The sequence below is a fragment of the Xyrauchen texanus genome, chromosome 14 (genome assembly GCF_025860055.1).
Source record: "Xyrauchen texanus isolate HMW12.3.18 chromosome 14, RBS_HiC_50CHRs, whole genome shotgun sequence".
Taxonomy (NCBI): domain Eukaryota; kingdom Metazoa; phylum Chordata; class Actinopteri; order Cypriniformes; family Catostomidae; genus Xyrauchen; species Xyrauchen texanus.
In genome coordinates this window covers 31,952,036-31,972,698 of record NC_068289.1, presented here as the reverse complement: position 1 = coordinate 31,972,698, position 20,663 = coordinate 31,952,036, and the positions used below count along the sequence as shown (strand labels likewise).

General features: G+C 36.7%; 2 protein-coding genes across 16 annotated transcripts in view; one reads left to right on the top strand and one right to left on the bottom strand.

The window, feature by feature from the left end:
• The window catches only part of pou2f1b (POU class 2 homeobox 1b), a 28,262-nt gene extending 15,080 nt beyond the window's left edge, over positions 1-13,182 (bottom strand). For 13 of the 15 annotated variants that reach the window (XM_052142712.1, XM_052142723.1, XM_052142714.1 and 10 more), the window contains exons 1-4: positions 13,053-13,182; positions 3,619-3,684; positions 3,211-3,302; positions 307-486 (exon numbers count right to left, since the gene is read on the bottom strand). In XM_052142712.1, the coding sequence (XP_051998672.1) occupies positions 307-486; positions 3,211-3,302; positions 3,619-3,684; positions 13,053-13,098 (384 nt within the window). In that variant the 5' untranslated portion in view covers positions 13,099-13,182. The remainder of the gene's footprint in view (positions 1-306; positions 487-3,210; positions 3,303-3,618; positions 3,685-13,052) is intronic. The other 2 variants (XM_052142721.1, XM_052142722.1) reach the window with 1 other exon arrangement.
• A 2,300-nt stretch (positions 13,183-15,482) lies between these two features.
• On the top strand, positions 15,483-19,674 carry gpa33b (glycoprotein A33 (transmembrane), paralog b). Its single transcript, XM_052142931.1, has 7 exons — positions 15,483-15,628; positions 16,266-16,432; positions 16,606-16,822; positions 17,810-17,974; positions 18,351-18,467; positions 18,586-18,709; positions 18,839-19,674. The coding sequence occupies exons 1-7, from the start codon at positions 15,583-15,585 to the stop codon at positions 19,662-19,664; spliced, it is 1,662 nt and encodes a 553-aa protein (XP_051998891.1). The 5' UTR covers positions 15,483-15,582; the 3' UTR covers positions 19,665-19,674.
• Positions 19,675-20,663: the final 989 nt, after the last annotated feature.

The window sequence follows — 20,663 nt, the reverse complement described above, 5'->3', positions numbered from 1 at the left end:
TTTTTTTATACTGATTAATGTCTTTATTCCATTGGTATGTTACCTACCAATGATGAATTTTGTGACATTTATTTAAATAACTTGATAACATTAAAATAATGGCCCTACATTGAAAATTCTGTACTAGGCATTACACTGAATAAACCACTGGATGATAATTTATAACTTTGCAAAGTTAAAAATTTTGCAATTTTATAGATTACAATTTATTTATTTTCTTTATAGTAACAATCTAGAAGTCTAGAAGTCTGTTCTAGTGCTGAAATATGAATGCATGGAACAGGGTTGTGAAGACGTGGTTCTTACAGGTGTGATATGGATGGGTTGTGAGAGGGGGATCTGGGTGATGGGGGTGGCAGCGGAGGCAGAGATGCTGGCTCCTGTAGTGCTGCTCTGCTGGCCGGCCGAATGTTGCACGGCTGCTGCTAACAGCTGAGCCTGAGCCTGCTGCAACAATAACTGCTGCTGAGCTGGAGTCAGTGTCAACTGGAGAACAGAGGGATTGAGAAACAAAGAGAGAGACAGGAAGTCATTAAATCTCAACTGACCACATTTAATTATCACTAGGCTCACACAAAATCTGTGCCTACAGAAATCTGCAGGTTTTCAAAAAATTTCCCAAAATCTGCCTTGCTCCAACTTGCCTCCTGCATGATCGTTTTTGTGTGTGTGTGTTTGTGTTTGGATACATTAATGAAATAAATAAATACAAATCTCTTCTTTTAACTAACTTTTCTTTCCAATTACTTTTAACCAGCTGGTCTCAAAGTAATTTTTTGTGGATGCATGAGGTCAATTACCCTCAAATTCACACTTTTCCAAGCAGAGTAACCACAGTTGTAGTTCATTAAATGATCTATGGATATGTTTCACAAAGTTTGACAACAAGAAAGTGTCCTAATACTTTGAACATTGCATCTATGGTTTTATTATTTGAAGGTTCCCACCCAATTTGGCATGCCCAATTCCCAATGCATAGTGACTCGCCTCAATCCGGGTGGCGGCGGACAAATCTCAAGTTGCCTCCGTGTCTGAGACAGTCAATCCATGCATCTTATCATGTGGCTAGTTGAGCGCGTTCCACGCACAACTCACCATGTGCACCACCGTGACCGAGAACCACATTATAGCAACCACGAGACAGTTAACCAAACGTGACTCTACCCACCCTAGCAACCGGAAAGCTGGGTGTCGTCACTCAGCACGCCCTGGATTCAAACTTGCGACTCCAGGTGTGGTAGACAGCATCTTTACTTGCTGAACTACCCAGGCCCCCAATGTTTGTGCAACATTTAAAATGTATTTAAAAACAACTATTACATTTAATGCCACTTATGTTATAATGCAAAGACATTGAATTTTTCAGTGTGACTAAAGTTTCCAAATGTTTTTGGGCGACTGCATTTTGGCTAATTTAAAAATGCTTTCAGCTATACTGTGGGGCACTTTGCCTCGTTAAAAACATTTTACCATATTTAAATCCTTTCCAATGATTTTCTCACACAATAAGCACAGATTCAATACAACAAATTAATGCTTTTATGTAATTACCATAGATAGCTTGAGCATGGGAAAAACGCAACACCTTTATGGAGGACATTCAAGCTGGCTCTACAGTCACAGGTTCTAGGGTTGGACAAAGATATAAAGTGATGTGTATTTTCATGCTTTGAAATGTAAGAGCCAATCTAAAGGTGACTGTTAAGGACACAAATATAAACTATTGTTGTTCAAGAGAACACATACTGATTGTACGGGATGAAGGAGATGGCAATAACTCCCTGCATCCCACTTCACACTCTATCCACCCAAAATAGTATCTTAAGATACAATTAGTGTTTTCCAAGTCATTGTATGTTGAAATGAGTATCCCGAATATCCCCAAATGGTCTCCTATTTATGGAAAATTTTTGTCATGTGGATCAGTGCATGCTTTTTTGGGTAATATTGCCCACAATCCCTTGTTCGACGGAAGAGAAGTTTAATGACTCGCCTCAGAACTGTAATTGAGAATGTGGAAAAACTACAAACATGGCAGTGAGACCGACAGTGCTTTATATAAATGTTTTGACAACTTAAACTTCACATAAGTTTAATGGTTGAATGCTGTAAAAGAAAAACGATTTCATTCTCATTGGCTTGCATTAACTACACATTACTAAATGTATTATTATTTAAAACATCAGCAGAGCTACTTTAAAACGCTCAAATCCGTATTTGCATAAAAGCTTTGTGAAGAGTGCTCGAGACTCATGGTAATGTGGCTGCATGCGTTAACAATCAATTAAACTTTGATGGTAAAAAATTCTTGCAGAGGTATTAATGTATGTTTTAGGCAAATGTTATATAATAAAAAAAAGAACATTTGTGCATTAGGCCTTGCAGTGTAAATGTTGCCAAAGCGAACAGCCACTGTCTATTAAGTTTTATGGCATATAAGTGTTTTCCTGTGGTCTCAAAAGTAGTACAAGTTTACACTCGCATTTACTACTCAAATGTTATCATCATGATCACCAACACTGTTGTTTATGAACTGTGTTGATACTTTCGCTGGTTTAAAATGTTCCAGTTTAGTTGATAAACCAAACATTTTTAACATAAGACAAACTACAAAAGGTGGGGTCAGAAAGAGAAAAGCCATGCTAAAATCACAAATTTCCTGCACAAAAACAAACATGTTTTGTCTCACATCTATGGTACTACAGTGCAGCCTTCTGAGGCTTCAAGCAGAGAGCTCCTTGAGGTAAGCGAGTATGCTAATTAACAAAACGGTTATGCAGTACATGTAAATTCTGCATAGATTTGCATATTCTAAACCATCTGTTTCCGAGCAACTGCAGAGCAGCTAATTAGCATATGGGGCCCAATATTTTCCCCTGTAACCATGAGATCACATGCTGTGCTTTATTCATATGCTTGCCCATCTTTAATCTTTAGAGTTAACAAATTGCAAACATTATATTTAAATACACATAGCAATCATCCTGTTGCCACCCATCAACACACACATCATGCGATCAGGAGGAAAGCCTTAGCAGTCACTTTGAGACACATTAATCACATATGTGTGAGTTTAGTGACACAGACAAGTGACAAACATGACTGTGGGGACATACTTTAAATTCCTATAGCTCTTTTATCCGTGTTTATGCAAGTGTCATGACACATAGACCACAAGTGTGTATAAGATCTGAGAGAGAAAGATTATACCTGTTGGAGCAAGGCCTGTGCGTGTGCGTTGGTGATTGCGCTTGTTGTTTGCACAGTCTGCCTCTGAAAGTCCAGTCCATTTGTTTGGGCACCTGGGAGAAGAAAAGAAGTCAATGCCACAATAGATGGGAGCCACACAAAAAGGTCTTTTAAATTAACTTACTCTGCGCCGTGCCTTTTCTAATTTCAAACTTCATAAAATAACTTCCTGCGATACATCGAGAGATATACTGTCCTTATTCCAGCTCAATCAGAGCTGAACAAATGACCCTTCATAAATAAGAACTGCAAGTCATTCAAGCACTTATCCAAATGCAAAAGAAAGCCGTTTTGGAAAGATCAGGCAGAAAGATCTCAATTAAATCTCCAAAGAACCAACAGCAAACGGTTCCACACCAGGTAACTCACCAGCGTTTTTGTCCCCGCTCTCCATTGCACATTTACTCGTTTCTGATGGATTACTCATTCTAGAATCTGGAACAGACAAAGGAAGATCTGGCTTTCAGTTTCCATTCAAGAGATCAACTTCAACCCAGTCGCTGTACGGTCTCCCTGAACACTCAATGCCTTTTAAAAGTGCAAAGAATTTTGAGATGATTAATTAATTTTTTTTTTTTTTTTACATCCATTCTGATTTTTATTTGAAACAGTTTGGCTCAATTAAATGGATATACTGAACAACAAATAAAAAAATAATTTCACATAAGGTGCAATAATGCAAACAAGCACTAATTAAATTACTAGATAATACAATATCACTATACAGGCTAAAAGACCTTGAACTACTGTTGCTGACTGCCAACATCACTTACCAGCAGCCACTCTACCTGCCTTTTCAAGCGTCTCCACAAGCATCACAACAAACTTGGTCAAAAGCAAGATGTCAAAAGATGTCCCTTTTGGACTAAATGGTTTTCAGTGAACATAAACACACAAGCACAACACACGTGCAGAGCACGGCTAAGCTTGCTTAAACTGTGGTTGCTTCTATCTCTCTGGTTTGATTTCTCTCTCTCTCTCTCTCTCTCTCTCTCTCTCTCTCTGTGCCATGATTGTCATAACAACTAGAGTGTGAAGAAGTTCATTTTCATTCTGTATTATAGCAGAGGCTGAGCGGCTGACAGAGCCCATAATGAAGCATAATCAGTATGCAGCTGATTAAAGCAATATGCAAATCTCCCTCACTTCATTAGCTGAGCAAAACTTTGAAGTCTTGCAAGCAATTCATTTCACACAGCGTTCTGAGAGGTTTTACCCTAATTTAAATGTTCATAAATATTTATAATCTCATTAGCATGTTAATTTGATTGCTTTGGAGGGAAAAGGAGGCATAGAAAAAACACCCATGGTGCTGCACTAGAGTTTCTCTGCTGGATAAATTAGGTTAAACAGATGAGCTTCATTTCAGTATGATCAAAGCACAAAAACTGGTGAGGTCTATATCTGGATATATAGACAAGTTGATTTTTACAAGTCTTATTTACACATTTTAAGCAGCAGAGGTTGCAAACAGAGCAGTTCGCAAAGTAAATTACTTGACATTCTCCACCATCCTATTCACACAGCCCCCCTGTGGCCTAAACACTTCACAGATCAAATTCCTTGACTTCTGTAGACACATTGTCTGCAAAGAACAAGAAGTCTGCTTTGCATATCCAGATTAACTGTGCACCTCATTAACTGACTTTTTCAGAGCTGATCTTAATTACAAGAGATTTACATATTAGAACAAAAATCTGACACAGCAAGCATAGAAATGAGCCAATTTAAAAGGAACTTTGCAGAATGCCAACCTGTATATGAAATACATGACCAACAAGACCAGCGGAATACCAGATTTCAACCAAACTGCTACATATAGCTGCATGATTATGAAGAAAATCATAATTTATGAATATTTCGCTTGATATTGTAATTATTCATTTTCGAAATACTTTAATTCTTTATGTAGGCTACACATACAAAACAAGCTTAATTGTTCCTTAATTGCTTTATTGCATACAAAATTTAAAAAGTGTTTTCAAATTGTATTTACATTTTGAATAAATTATACACAGAATGACAACCTAGAATACTAGGTTGTCATTCCTGATATTCTAATAGACCAATTAAAAAACGATAGTAGTATTTCGCATACATGCATTTATTTTTTTCTGAATTGAGCGCCGCTGTTGGGATTTCACATGGTTTGTTTAATATTATTGTTGCAACATAACGCTTGTCAGCCCAAGTAAGCTGTGTCCTTTCTACACTGTGAAAGGGATCCTACCACACACACAAAAATACATGCACTTAGTGACGTCACCACATAACGTTTCAAACTCGTTTAAGTTCAAGTGGCCTGCAAGCTCATTTCCAAAACATTGGATAGCAGGGGATCGCAACGTTTCACTGAACAATCAGTTAGTGCTTTCCTTGTGAATATTAATGAGTCTTCTCCTGCCATCTGTATGCTTTGGAGCGCATTTTGCTTGCTTCAAAAGTGGAATGAAACAGCGCTACACTGCTCAATCATGGATAAAGCAGCACGAGGGCAGAGCAGGTGCAGTAATTTGCGATCTAGACTCAAACGCACAGAATATTTTAAATTTGCTTATGAACCAGTGAGATGCGCGGCGAGGATTGCGAAACCTGTTTGAATGCGATACAGAACTGTCTGTTGCGAAACTCTTATGGATCTGTGATGAAACTAGTTTAAAACAAACTGAGTGACTCCAGCCAAGTCTCCTAAGCAACCAAATTGGCCCGGTTGCTAAGTAGGGTAGAGTCACATGGGGTAACCTGCTCAAGGTCGTTATTAGTGGTTCTCACTCTCAATGGGACACATGGTAAGTTGTGTGTGGATCACGGAGAGAAGCATGAGCCTCCACATGCTGGGAGTCTCCGTGGTGTGGCGTGATAACGTGTGCGGATTGACGGTCTCAGAAACGGAGGCAAATGAGACTTGTCCTCCGCCACCCGAATTGAGGTGAGTAAACACACCACCACGAGGACCTACTAAGTAGCTAATTAGGCATTCCAAATTGGGAGAAAAGGTGATAAATTTTAAAAGAAAAACAAAAAAAGGAAACACCTCGGTGTAACATCTTAAATGCAGTTATATTTAATGTGTTATAGCTTTATTAAAGTTCAAATAATAAGGAAGCAGATCATGTAAATAACTACAAACTGCATTCCAAATTGGGAGAAAAGGGAATCAAATTTTTTTTTAAAGGAAACGCCCCGGCACTACATCTTAAATGCAGTTTTAATGCGTTATAGCTTTATATTCAATAATACGATCAAATAATACGGAAGCGGATCATGTAATAACTACAAATTCAGAAACTGGCATTTCTCTGTGTGGTCAAAAATACGTTTTTGAATTGTTTTTGTTTTGGCTTGTTTTCAAAAATAAATATCTAAAACTCCTTTAAAAAACGATAAGCATAAGATATTTATATTTGCTTTTAGAGAATAGATCTTGAATATAATTATATTTTGTCTTTACTGCACTCGCAGAACAACAACCAAGTGAAAAAATTTACTTACTGATTAATCGTTGCAATAATTCCCAGAATAATCATTCTAATAATCATTAGATTAATCAATTATCAAAATAATCGTTAGTTGCAGCCCTACTTACAAATATCATTGTTTAAACTATGGATACTATGGACGAACTATGGTGCATTTTCATAATTATGGACTAAGCTATCAGTTTTGTATAAAATCTGTTATCATGTAACACTCTCTGATTGTAGGTGGTTTGTTAGCCGTCTTAAATTCAAAAAGATTACTTTAGTTTGATCAACAGGAGTCTGATGAAAGAAATCTGTAAAGACCCAACTTAGTCAAACAGTCACAATATTTCAATTTAGCCATATAAAATTAGGTGTTAATTTTTTTCCACAGATGTTCATATCATAAGATTTCTACATCCCAACCTCAAAATCAAAGCTGTACTGTCAAATGTGCATTTCAATGGTAATTGCATGGGTGCTACCAAAGCATGTGCTGGTGCCACATTTTCAACCGGTCCTTTAGGGGCACAAATAAACACTGATGTGGTCCAAGCAGAAAATGAGTTCGACACCCCTGTTTTAAGCTATTCTTCAATCAACACGCGGTAATATGGGTCCGAGTTGCAGGCTTGTGGACGTACAGTATCACACAAAAGTGAGTACACCCCTCACATATTTGTAAATATTTGATTATATCTTTTCATGTGACAACACTGAAGAACTGACACTTTGCTAAAATGTAAAGTAGTGAGTGTACAGCTTGTATAACAGTGTAAATTTGCTGTCCCCTCAAAATAACAACACACAAACATTAATGTCTAAACTGCTGGCAACAAAAGTGAGTACACCCCTAAGTGAAAATGTCCAAATTGGGCCCAATTAACCATTTTCCCTCCCCAGTGTCATGTGACTCATTAGTGTTACAAGGTCTCAGGTGTGAATGGGGAGCAGGTGTGTTAAATTTGGTGTCATCACTCTCACACTCCCTCATACTGGTCACTGGAAGTTCAACATGGCACATCATGGCAAAGAACTCTCTGAGGATCTGAAAAAAACAATTGTGGCTCTACATAAAATGATCAATATTTAAGTACTTTTAACAATAAACCAATCGCTTCCTGTCAGCAGCAGTATGCGCAATCATGATTGGGAAGAGTTACGCGGTCTCTCGTGTGATGTAGTCCCGCTGGCATGTTATGGATTAGGGCTGGGCGATTAATCAAATTTGATTTTCAATTACGATTTTGGCTTCCAACGATTATGAAAACAAGATAATCAAGATAAAACGATTATTGTGCCATTTCGCAATGAAGCACCCTGGCATTATATCTTTAAAGCATCCTTTATTAATGTTCAAATAATAAGAAAGTTATGAAAATAAACTCATTTTGGCATTTCTCTGTGGAGTCAGTCCCGAATCTATGAGTCGAGAGAAGTGACCATTGAAGAGATTGAATCTTCTCCCGGCTAATGAACACTGTGGTGTGGGGACGCGGGACACTCGTCACTTGTATCATAATATATGCGTCACGTTCACTGTGTGTATCTTACGAAGAAAATCAGTAAATGCAGCTCTGTTCAGAATAGAAAACTTAACTTAATAGACTTGTGAAGTTACAAAATAAATGTTTTATTACTTTTTTGGCTTGTTTTCCAAAATAATATCAAAACTCATTTGAAACAACGTACATTTACTTTAGCTCTGCTATACTGCAGAATTTTTTTTTTATCCAAGAATGTTGAATACAATATTTAATCAAGGCTCGGCATTAACGGTTGTGGCATGTGAAAGAGAATTTTACTTGGCCTTGTTCGGACAAGCAGACTGATTAAAATGGCAATAACAAACAAAAACTGGCAATATTTGTGATAGCCTAGGCCTGTGTCACTTATTAGAACGTTAATATTCTTATTCTGCTGTAAAAATCTGCATAAGTAATCCAGAGCATTTAATTTTATAAATCGCTAGCGATCTAGTAACAGCTGCACCCTCTTTGATTGACAGGTGGCATATGTGTGTGTGCTGAACATGCGCATGTGTTCTGAAAATGCTCGTGCTAATGTGCGCCTGAACAGTCAAAAACATTTAAAAATTTCCCCAAATTGCCCATCTTGGTGAGGTTTTCAAGTACACACAGAGAGTAATGTCTACATTGAACATAAACAGCGGAGAAAAATAGGATTTGTATTAAAATGACAGAATTGTAAGTATAAAAGTAAGCTAACGCCTTGTAGTGAGTCATTATAATAATCAAACAACCAGAACAAGAAAACAAGAATAAACACTGCTCTTGACGGAGTAATTTTAGTAGCTTTAAAAGCATTAATGTATTATAATTATAGAGTGAAGACCAGTATAGCAGTTATATGTTGCATTTCATTCTGAATGTTTACTTGAAAACATGATAGCCTACTGAACATCTTTTTGAATATCAGTCTACTAAAAACTTTTAAAGCTGTAAAAAAAAAAAAAAAAAGCACAGAATTTTCTTAATTCTTGTTCTATTATTTTCAATCTATTTCTATGAATTGCTGTTTTTTTTTATTGTTATTTTATTACTGACTGTTTACTAGTCTTGAATAACTAAAGAACTTGAAACCTTTCTTCCATAATCAACATATTATTTAGTTGTCTTATTTGTTTTGGTTTTGAAGATGGTATTGAGAATAGTCAAATTTCACTACAGACTACTAACATTTTGGTATTGAGATAATGTATAGCCTTTATTGTACATGGTAGATCTTGCTGCAATAACATGATGAAAGTAGATCTCATTCCATAGAAGTGTGAGCATCCCTGATGTTAATGATGGCGATGCTTTTTATTTGTCTACCATACTTAAAATACATAAAATAATTACCAAACGACAATAGCCTCCTCCCCTACCCAGTGTAGTTTACATTTCAATTTCAAGGAAAACCACTGTTATAAATATTACTAAGTTCAATAAATGCATGAAGTTTCTAAAGTCGATGACTAATCGTGATCTCAATTTTGACCAAAATATTCGCGATTATGATTTTTGCCATAATCGAGCAGCCCTGTTATGAACGTAATCTCAAGTTTTTCTCTCATTTGAGACGTCCAGGACAAGCGATGTGCACAAACACACCACTGTGAGAAACATACAGATACAAATGCAGCTCTAAATTAAAACCAACGAAGCATGTTATGCGTTCCTCAACCTCGGTTGTAAACGGCGCTGCTCTTGCGGGTGTGTCGCACATGAGTCAGTTCTCACATGAACATGCCAATGTGATTACGTCACACGCACATACTGCTGCTGACCGAAAGCGATGGTTTATAGTTAAAAAATACTTGCATATTTATCTTTTTCGCACCAAAAGTGATCGTTTTGCTTTAGAAGACATTATTTTAACCGCTGAAGTCGTATAGATGACATTTATGCTGTCTGTAACTTTTGGAGCTTCAAAGGTAGGATCACCACTTGCATTTTAAGGACCTACTGTGCAGAGACATTTTTCTTCAAAAGTGCTCTGCTGAAGAAAATTAAGTCATACACACCTGAGATGGTATGAGGGTGAGTAAATAACACATTTTAGTTTTTGGGTGAACTATCCCTTTAAACAGATTTTCTGATTGTCTGTTGCATTCATGCACACAATGGACCAAAACATTTTGTAAATAGAATATCCTGACTCTACAGGAAAGATCACAATTGAATTATGTAATTGACACTTTTCACGAGTAGTTAATTGCAGGAGCTGTATTTGTAATCTCGATTACTGTTTTGATTAATTGTGCAGCCCTACTGCAATACATATGTTGTTTGTTATTTTTCAGTAAATGACCATAAAAAGTGATTATATCTTGTCCAAAGCCATACTTGTGTGAAAACCATGTAACAATTCAGTCAATTACCAAAACTATCCCGGAAAACAATATTCAAATAAGCAGAAAATATTTCACAATGGTTATACTCAAATATTGCAGTAATTTAAATAGGAACGTCATTAGGAGCATTTTATGGAAACGATGATTGAATATACTACAAGGGACAAAATAATTTCAATATTGCAAGTGACTATGAACACAGAACATTACACATATTCAAATTCTACATTTGACAACAAAATTAGTCTACTCTTGAATTTCAGAGGCCTTGGAGAAACATTAAAGCCAGTCAGTGTAGACCTACTAGGAGGGCTTGATTATATAAAGGAAACTATTCACGGAGCACAATTATTTGGAGCCATTAAAATTATTTCAAAAAATTAAAAAGAAAATATGTGGTAGATTGGAGGAAGCCAAGAGGGTTTGAAATGACTTAAAGTAAACACACAACAGGACTGTGTTCTGCCAAATTCTCAAAGGCAGACGAAAATCACATATTAATGGTCTTTAATCGTTTAGTTAATAAACTGTACAATGTAGCCTTAACAGAAGAATGGGGAGAAGAAAGAAAAAAAACAGACAGACAGACAGATGCAAAGTGCCATAAAGTTTCAACATTTCGTTTTAAAAGTGTCAGCTACAAAAACAAAACTAAGGATTAATGTGTGTAATTTACACTTGGTATGAGCAGTGGATTCAGGAAACAAACATGTTACAGCATGTCTTTGCCTCTCTAAGCCCAGCATAGTGAAAATGTTATCTGATTGAAAGAAGTTTCAATACACCTGACTCCCTCATGGCACCTCTAAAAACCATACTGTTATGCTCATTTACTAACTCCAATGTAATCAAAGCATTGATATTAAATGGCAGGCTGACATCAATTAATTTAAATAATTTGACAGATACAAAAACCACAGCCAAAAAAAATAAATAATCACATTTCTTTTTCAATCATTGTTAAACAAGCAATCATGTATGCAAATAAAAAAGGCAACACCTTACAATAAGGCTGTATTTGTTAACATGAACTAGCAATATAAAACTTTTACAGCCATTATTAATCTTGCTTAATGTTAATTTCAACATATACTAGTACATATTTTTTAATTTAAAACTGTATACATTAACATGCATTATGCATATCATTAACTAACAATGAACAATAAGTATTTTCAGAACATTAAAACAGATTAATAAATGCTTTAAAATGTTGATTACTATTGTAATTATTAATATTAACAAACAGAAGTTTATTGTATGTACAGTAAGCGTTGCAAGATCAAAAGTAATTCATACTATCAAAAGTTAATTCCTTGGCCAGACCAAACATCATACATGTTACTTCTCAGTTGATTTTGTAATGGGACACATGTGATTTAAGTGTGGTTTTCTTTAGCAAACTTACAACTAAACTGTGACCATACATGCATACTTGTCATTATTTAAACAGTATGTTTAGCTGTTCAGGGATAATGAAATCCAGTTAAGCGCGAGATGAGTAAATACAAAAGCAAACAGCTGCTGGAACAATAGTGGAGGAGCATTACCGTTCAGACAGCGCCTATTAGACTAGCAAATAATCTTGGCATAATGCCTGCATAACGTATATTTAAGCAGTCAAGCTGATACAGTGTTACAGTAACACACTGTGCGGGCGGACAACAAAAGCCAAATTGTTACAACGTATCAATTTGTTCACGAATTATCTAGATACAGTGTTTCAGTTGCCATAGAGTTCCATTTTCGGCACGTTCCACCATCGTCCGACAATGAAATGGATTCATTCTGATAGAATATGCTGAACACCGCATTCTGAGCTCTAGAAGGCCCACATGAATAACACAACAGGGCTACACGCCTGCAATGGGCACAAAAGGCATGAGAATGGGCAATAAAAAAAATAAGAAAAATCACGCTGCGCTAAAATAAAAACCCTGTCCTAACTGTACACCATACAACCCCCTCTGCTCTGCTGTTTTATATTTTGCCCGTAAACACGTTGCGCAGACGCCGGCTGATTGCAAGCGAATGAATATTCAAACCTTTATATGTGGGATTGGTTCACGGCGCAATACAGCAACACAAAGCCGCCGGAGTAGCATTAGCCACCTAGCATGCACACAGCAGCCTTTAGTTATGATTAACTGTAAAATTCGTACAATCGCTGCCCAGGGACGGTGCAAAAAAATCCCGCGTGCCGTCGCCAAATATTACTAATAAAATATGCTAAGCGGAGTTTGCTCGGCGGCGATATGAATATGTAACGCGGCAGCTCTAATCACACAAAGGAGGGTTTTTTTTTCTTTTAACTCGCCGTCGCACAGACTGAGAATGAATCCCTGATACATTTATTAAACGGGTGCATATGACTGCAACATCGGGCTCAAGTGTTTTGTTTACGCTCTCCCTCCGCGCTTTCTGGCTTGTGAGAAAGTGTGTTTGAATATGAATATGAATATGTAAAATGCAGTAATGATTACCTGGTCCTGAACTCTCATCTTGACTCGCTGCTACTCCGTCCGCCATTTTGAATATTTAAGCTCAAATCCTCAAACCCTTCATACGAAAACACAATACAGCCGCTCGCCCGATCCACTCACAGCATCAGCCTGGCAGATTGGAGAGTTCGCAACAATGCATTTGAATTTGCCCAGAACTTCCTCCAAACAATTAGACGGGCTTTGATCAACATAACTGAGTTGGACATTCAAGAATGTGTGAAAGAAAGAAAGAAAGGAAATTGACAAGTTTAGCTACGGACATTGTACTGAAATTGAAAAGAAAGAAAGGAAATGGATAAGCTTTGCTATGGCCATTGTATTGAAATTGATAATAAACTTTTATGGTGAAAGGGCTAGTTCACTCATAAATGAAAATTCTCTAATCAATTACTTACCCTCATGCCGTCCCAGATGTGTATGATTTTCTTTCTTCTGCTCGACACAAATTAAGATTTGTATAGGAATATCTCAGCTCTAGGCCCATTCATTGCAAGTGAATGGTGGCCAGAACTTTGAAGGTCCAAAAAGCATATAAATGTAGCATAAAAGCAATCCATATTACTTACAGCGGTTTAATCTATATTTTCAGAAGCGATATAATAGGTGTGGGTGAGAAACAGTTTTTGGTGATTCACATTATTTGTGCCTATCGCCACCTACTGGGAAGGGAGGATAATTTATAGTACAAAAGGACTTAAATATTGATCTGTTTCTGTTTCATATCACATCTGCAGACATGGATTTAACCACTGGAGTCGTATGGATTACAATTTTATGCTTTTTGGACTTTCAAAGTTCTGGTCACCATTCACTTGCATTGTATGGACCTACAGAGCAGAAATATTCTTCTAAAAATCTCAGTTTGTGTTCAGCAGAGGAAAGAAAGTTATACACATATGGGATGGCAAGGTAGTGAGTACATTTTGAGAGAGATTACATTTTTAGCTTAATTATCCCTTTTAAAAAAGGCAAAAAATGTGAATCAAACAAATAAGCTTGATTGTCAGGGACAAGTAAGCATGCTGTTGTATTGTAAATGACTGTATACTGTATATAAACTGATTTCAAACATGGGAGATCCAGTTTTTTTTTCCTGTCTCCTTCAAATATTGTAAAGTGTTTCAATGTTCATTGGCTTCATTGTCTCATGTTTGTTTTTAAAGCCAGATGTCTGGAATGAAAGGACAGTTTGGACTGCTGAGTGGATTATTGTTTGCCCCTTGCCATCCCTTCAAGAACTGTACACTTCCAGAGTGAGGTAAAGGTCTGTAAAAATCACTCTGGACCCCACTCACCCATCCCAATACAATTTTGAACTGTTGCCTTCTGGCCGACACTACAGAGCACAAAGCACCAGAACCATCAAGCACAATAACTGTTTTTTCCCCTCAGGCTATCCATCTCATGAACAGTTAAAACTATGCTATAATTACACGCAATACACAGCCTAGTCAATTATATTATATAACATATCCTACCTCTTCTGCATTCCATTCCATTGCACTGTAAATAACAGATTTGTATTTGTGCAAACTATATGTATATCTTTGTCTAATTGTGTATTTTATATTTATACTTATATTTCTATTCACTCTTTATTTCTATTCTATTTTTCATTATCTCTGTCTTGTTGTTGTATTGTTTGTGCACTGGAAGCTTCAGTCACCAAGAAAAACTCATTGTTGCCTATGTGGAAACATACTTGGCAATAAAGCTCATTCTGATTCTGATTCTGGAATGACCCATGGGCTAAATGTCGGCTAAGCATGTGTCACAAGGCAAAACATGGAGCAATAGTGGAGAAAATACAAACTGGTGTTTTTGGTCACCATCGTGTCGTCGGGTAAATATTTCAGTTCTTGAACAAATGGAAGATTACCTGTTCTCAATGTGCCTATGGTGTCTCCAAAACTACCCTCTGCTGGCCAAATACAGTAATACATCACAGATGGAGTCCACATCCAGAATGTTTATGGCAGTTCACTAGTTAGTGTTTCGAAACCAGTCGAAGCGTTTTTTGTTTTTGCTCCAAGGTTCCATTGTGTATTTGAATTATTAAATTTTTTTTAACATATATTTAATCACTATTATCGTCAAACACACAGTAAAGCTAACGATGTTGTACACTGTGCAAAACAAATGTTAAATCAAGGGATATTGTAGCAACACAAATCCACCTGAATAAAATGTAGGCATGTTTAGAACTAATATATGCAGTGTAACATGCTTATGTTCCTTACTGTTAACTATGTGTAACTACTGATTTCCCATCAATTAGCCACAATATGATCGTGATGACATTACATCTGCTACAATATTAGTTCTAAAGCTTCGAGGAAGAGTAAGGGTTGGGTAAAGAGTCCAAAGTGCAAAAAAGGTGCGGTAGACACAGGTGCAGAAGTAAAACCGTTTTAGTGAGCACACGGAGAGCCAAAAGAAAAGGATATTTTAAGAATAAAAATCAGCCTGAAGACCACCCTCTATTGCTGTACAATTGGACAACGATAAAATGACAAACTGGAAGCTGATTTTTTGCAGCCTACATTTAATGTCAGGTGAGGTGATTAGTTTTCCTAATATTTACATTGAGGTCAGTTGGCAAAATCAAATCAAAGAGATGTAAGATAATATAATGTGGCCCACAAAGGTTAATTTTCAGTTTTTCCAGATGGGATACTCTGTCTACAAATACATGAATCTACTTTTTTTCTTTCTTTCAAATGTCTTCTGATTTCAGTGTTTTGTTCCTAAAATGCCCATTGTGAAACAAGTAGGCCTACATGAAAAATAATGTCATTTTGTACCCACTTCATAAATACTTAACAGATATTAATACTTGAATACTGTAATTAATAAATATTGATCATTTGGGATTTTACAATTCATGTATGTTTAATCAATTGATGTAGCTAAATGTCTGCAAAAAATGTCAAATGTAAAAATAAGTTTATAAATTATAATTAGTAAACTTTAGATTACTAATAAAAAAATAATACTGTAAATGTTAACATAAATTCCCTGGACTTTAAAAAAATACACATTGCATACTCTAAAGCGTATTACTAAATACTGTCAGGCCATTATCACTCATCTTAATATTTCACAACTCGTCTTGTGAAATATTATTGTTTTAATTCTGTGTTGTAAAAATTTTGAATAATATTTATGAAGTTCTCTCTTTTTGCCTTTAAGTGATGTCTACTACTTTTGGATTGGATGTGACAATGAGTCAGGCTTCCATTGAGGTTGACAGGGGTGAAGATGTCACCTTTACATGTAATTTTAAACCCAAAAAACAAGTGAATGACCTGATCATCATCACATGGAGTAGTGATAAGACTGAGGAATCTGGATCGGACGTAAGCCCCATATCCTTACCTTTATTAGTAGTGTTGATAAACCTCAGCCAACCTAAAAAAAAAAACAACAACTAACCATAATAAGTGTAAAAATAGAACTAATTGCAAGTTTCAAACACTGCCATTTAGTCATAAAATTATTCTTCATGTTTTCCCTCATGCTGTCCTCACAGGTTTTTTTTGGGACCTACTACTCCAATACTTTACTTATTGACATTGGACAAGACTATGTAGGAAGAGCCATCATAGAAGCTGACCTTGAGGCTCGAAAGTCAACACTGTTACTAAAACGAGTCACTCTTAAAGAAAGCAGACCAATCAAATGTTCTGTTCAGATTCCTGGAGATATTGACGGCCAACCATCTGGCACAACTTATCTATTGGTTCAGGGTGAGAGCTCTGGCACTTTGTCAAAGTTATAAACCAATACATTTTCAAAATAACAATCTTTACACATTGCTGAGAAAAGCATCTTAAACCAGCCTTAGATGGTTAGATGGTTTAAAGGGAGAGTTCACCCAAAAATGAAAATCTCTCATTATTTACTCACCTTCATGCATCACAGATGTGCATTACTTTTTTCTTCTGCAGAAAACAATGGTTTTTAGAAGAAGATTTAATCTCTGTAGGTCAATTCAGTGCAAGTAAATGGTGGCCAGAACTTTCAAGTTCCAAAAAGCCTATAAAGGGATCCTAAAAGTAATCCATAAGACTCCAGTGGTTAATCCATGTCTTCTGAAGTGAAATGATAGGTGTGGGATCAATATTTAAATCCTTTTCACTATAAATCTCCACTTTCACTTTCACATTCTTCTTCTATTGCTTTTGGCAATTTGCATTCTTCATGCATATTGCCACCTACTGGGCAGGAAGGAGAATTTATGGTAAAAAATATTGATCTGTTTCTCACCCACACCGATCATATCACTTTTTTTATGGATTACTTGCTGCCTTCTTGTCCTTTTTGGAGCTTCAAAGTTTTGTCCTTTCACTTGCATTGAATGAACAAACAGAGCTGAGATATTTAAAAAAAAAAACTTTGTTTGTGTTCAGCCGAAGGAAGAAAGTCATAAACATTTTGGGATGTCATAAGGTTGAGTAAATTATGAGAGAATTTTCATTTTTGGGTGAACTATCCCTTTACCTGTCAAGCCAGGCCAAGTTAGTTTCGCTCACCTAGCTGGTCTCCCTACTCAAAATTAAAAGTGCTCAAAATCCCTATAAAGACCAGGTGACAAACTGGCCTGACCATCAGGCTCGGAAACCAGCTAAAATGAGCTGATTTAAGCTGTATTTTTCTGTAGGGATATCAGATCTTTATGTGGAGAGCAGACTCTTGTCACAAATGGTGACTGGATATCTACATTTGTCTTACAGTTCCACCATCACAACCCATTTGTAAGGTAGTTGGCACAGCAGAATATGGATACAATATTAGCCTATCCTGTCTCTCTGAAGAGGGCTCTCCGTCACCTACGTACAAATGGGAGGCGTATGACGTAAAAAATTCACCTCGACCGTATCCTCCCAAAACCACTGAAAGTAAGTTCTGCGTCTTCTTTAACGTATTAGTGGGTCCCACTATATATTAGGTGTCTTTATCTACAATGTACTAACATTAAAATACATACAATGCAATGTACTTTTTGTGTAACTACATGTTCTGCAAAAGTCTCACAAGATTCACATTTGCTGCTGTTGAGGTACGGGTAAGTTTTACAGTGTAACTACAGATGTGATTAAATGCATGTACTTTAAATGTAAGTACAATGCAACCACATATAAGTAAATAATAAGTAAATTGTATCAAATGCTTAAGTACATTGTAGTTAAAGGCACCTAATATAAAGTGGGTCCAATTAGGTAATTATTATTTCTGTCTGTATTCACTATAAAGTACACATGATTTGTGTTACAGAGAATGGAGTTCTGTCTCTGTTCAATGTATCCATGGACACATCAGGTTTCTATGTCTGCCTGTCGAGCAATAAGGTTGGATCAGCCAGATGTAACCTCACCTTGTCTGTAATGCCTTGTGAGTAATGCCTACGTTTTTCTCGTTAAATATGTCACGTTATGGAAGTAAAATGTCTTGCGAAATGTGAATGCTGTTTCGAGTTGACATTTATTTTAATTTCTTTATAATTTTACAGCCTCTATGAATCTTGCTGCCACAGTTGGCATCATCGGTGGTTGTATTGCTGGAATTGTGTTACTTGTAATAATCATCTGTTGCTGCTGCAAACGTAAACAGAAACCAGAGGAGTATGAAGTGGGGTAGGTCTCCATTGATGCTCTGGATGCAATACTTGAAGGGATTGTTGGTCCTTGAGTGATTGAAAATGTCCCGTTTCTCTGGTCATTAACATTTGTTTTTTTTATTGATGCTTTTATTTTTTTCCTCAGAGCTCCAGTGGTGCAATACCATGACAATCCACAACTAGAAAAAGTTGAGGACAAGTTTACAGACCAAAGGAAGTTGAACATTGAAGAAAGTACTAATCAACAGGACCAGCATGTGGAGATAACCGAAACAAACATGGACAAGAATGCTAACTTGCATATAGGCCTCAATGTTCTTCCAGACAGAAGTCCTGGTCGAGAAGACCACCACAAGAGATATGATGACAGCGGAAATAGCTACACTACAGATCGCTATGAAGACAGACAGGATCGCTATGATGACCGCAGAGGTAGCCGTGATGACCTCAGAGATCAGTACGATGATCGCAAAGGAAGCCGTGATGAACTGAGAGATATGTACAATGATCGCAAAGGTAGCCGCGATGACCTCAGAGATCGGTACGATGATCGCAAAGGAAGCCGTGATGACCTCAGAGATCGGTACGATGATCGCAAAGGAAGTCGTGATGACCTCAGAGATCGGTACGATGATCGCAAAGGAAGTCGTGATGACCTCAGAGATCGGTACGATGATCGCAAAGGAAGTCGTGATGACCTCAGAGATCGGTACGATGATCGCAAAGGAAGTCGTGATGACCTCAGAGATCGGTACGATGATCGCAAAGGAAGCCGTGATGACCTCAGAGATCGGTACGATGATCGCAAAGGAAGCCGTGATGACCTCAGAGATCGGTACTATGATCGCAAAGGAAGCCGTGATGACCTCAGAGATCGGTACGATGATCGCAAAGGAAGCCGTGATGACCTCAGAGATCGGTACGATGATCGCAAAGGAAGCCGTGATGATCTGAGAGATCTGTATAGGTAGAATCATCAAGATAAGTGTGAGAATTGTAATAACAGCCATCAAAATTTTGAATAGGTTAATGGCGGCCTTCAAAATATCAAGGACTCAATTTGTATTTGGAAATTTTGCTCTACAGTTGTTCTTCCAAATTTTGTTATGTTGAATTTTTCTACTGTAGGGCACTGTTTTTTTTTTTTTTTTTGCGCTGACCATCAAAAATTATTTAATAACAAACATTTTGATATTGCATATAATCATCCATTATGATTTACTGTTTTTATGGGATTGTATTTTTGCAGCTGAAGTAATTATATCTTATTTATGAATAAGAGGAAAACTATTTTGATTCTTCTTTTGATTCTGATTGGTTTAGTCAGACATTTGTATAGTTTGGATGTTAATTCACACTGGTGTAAATTACTGCCTACATGACATTTTTGTATAGGCCTATCTCTATTTGTTCTGAATGAAAAATGTTTGCTTTTTATGCTTCAATAGTACTGTAGAATTTTTTAGATTATTTGTTACAGACCTGCTTTTTTCAAGAAATACTCAATTAATCTCAAAAACGTGATTGTTACTCATTGTTAAAGTTATATATATATATATATATATATATATATATATATATATATATATATATACATATACATATACACTGTCTCTCTCTCTCTCTCTCTCTCTCTCTCTCTCTCTCTCTCTCTCTCTCTCTCTCTCTATATATATATATGTGATAACGTTATCTATTAACTGAACCAAGAATATGAGAATGAAGAATATGACATCTTTATGAGCCAAATTGTAACATCATTAAATTAGTCAATGTGAACTAGATGCATTTGCATTTTTTTTTTTTTTTGTAGCAAAGACGCTGACTACCACCCCTGGAGTTCGTGAGTTTGAATACCAGGGTGTGCTGAGTGACTCCAGCCAGGTCTCCTTAGCAATCAAATTGGTCCGGTTCCTAGGGAGGGTAGAGTCACATGTGGTAACCTCCTTCTGGTTGCTATAATGTGGTTC

Bases quoted from the DNA above. Each gene is read 5' to 3' on its own strand.
- gpa33b (XM_052142931.1), top strand. From the start codon at position 15,583: ATGACAAACTGGAAGCTGATTTTTTGCAGCCTACATTTAATGTCAG. The intron at 16,823-17,809 runs GTGAGAGCTCTG...TTTGTCTTACAG, and splicing joins AACTTATCTATTGGTTCAGG to TTCCACCATCACAACCCATT. The intron at 18,710-18,838 runs GTAGGTCTCCAT...TTTTTTCCTCAG, and splicing joins CCAGAGGAGTATGAAGTGGG to AGCTCCAGTGGTGCAATACC.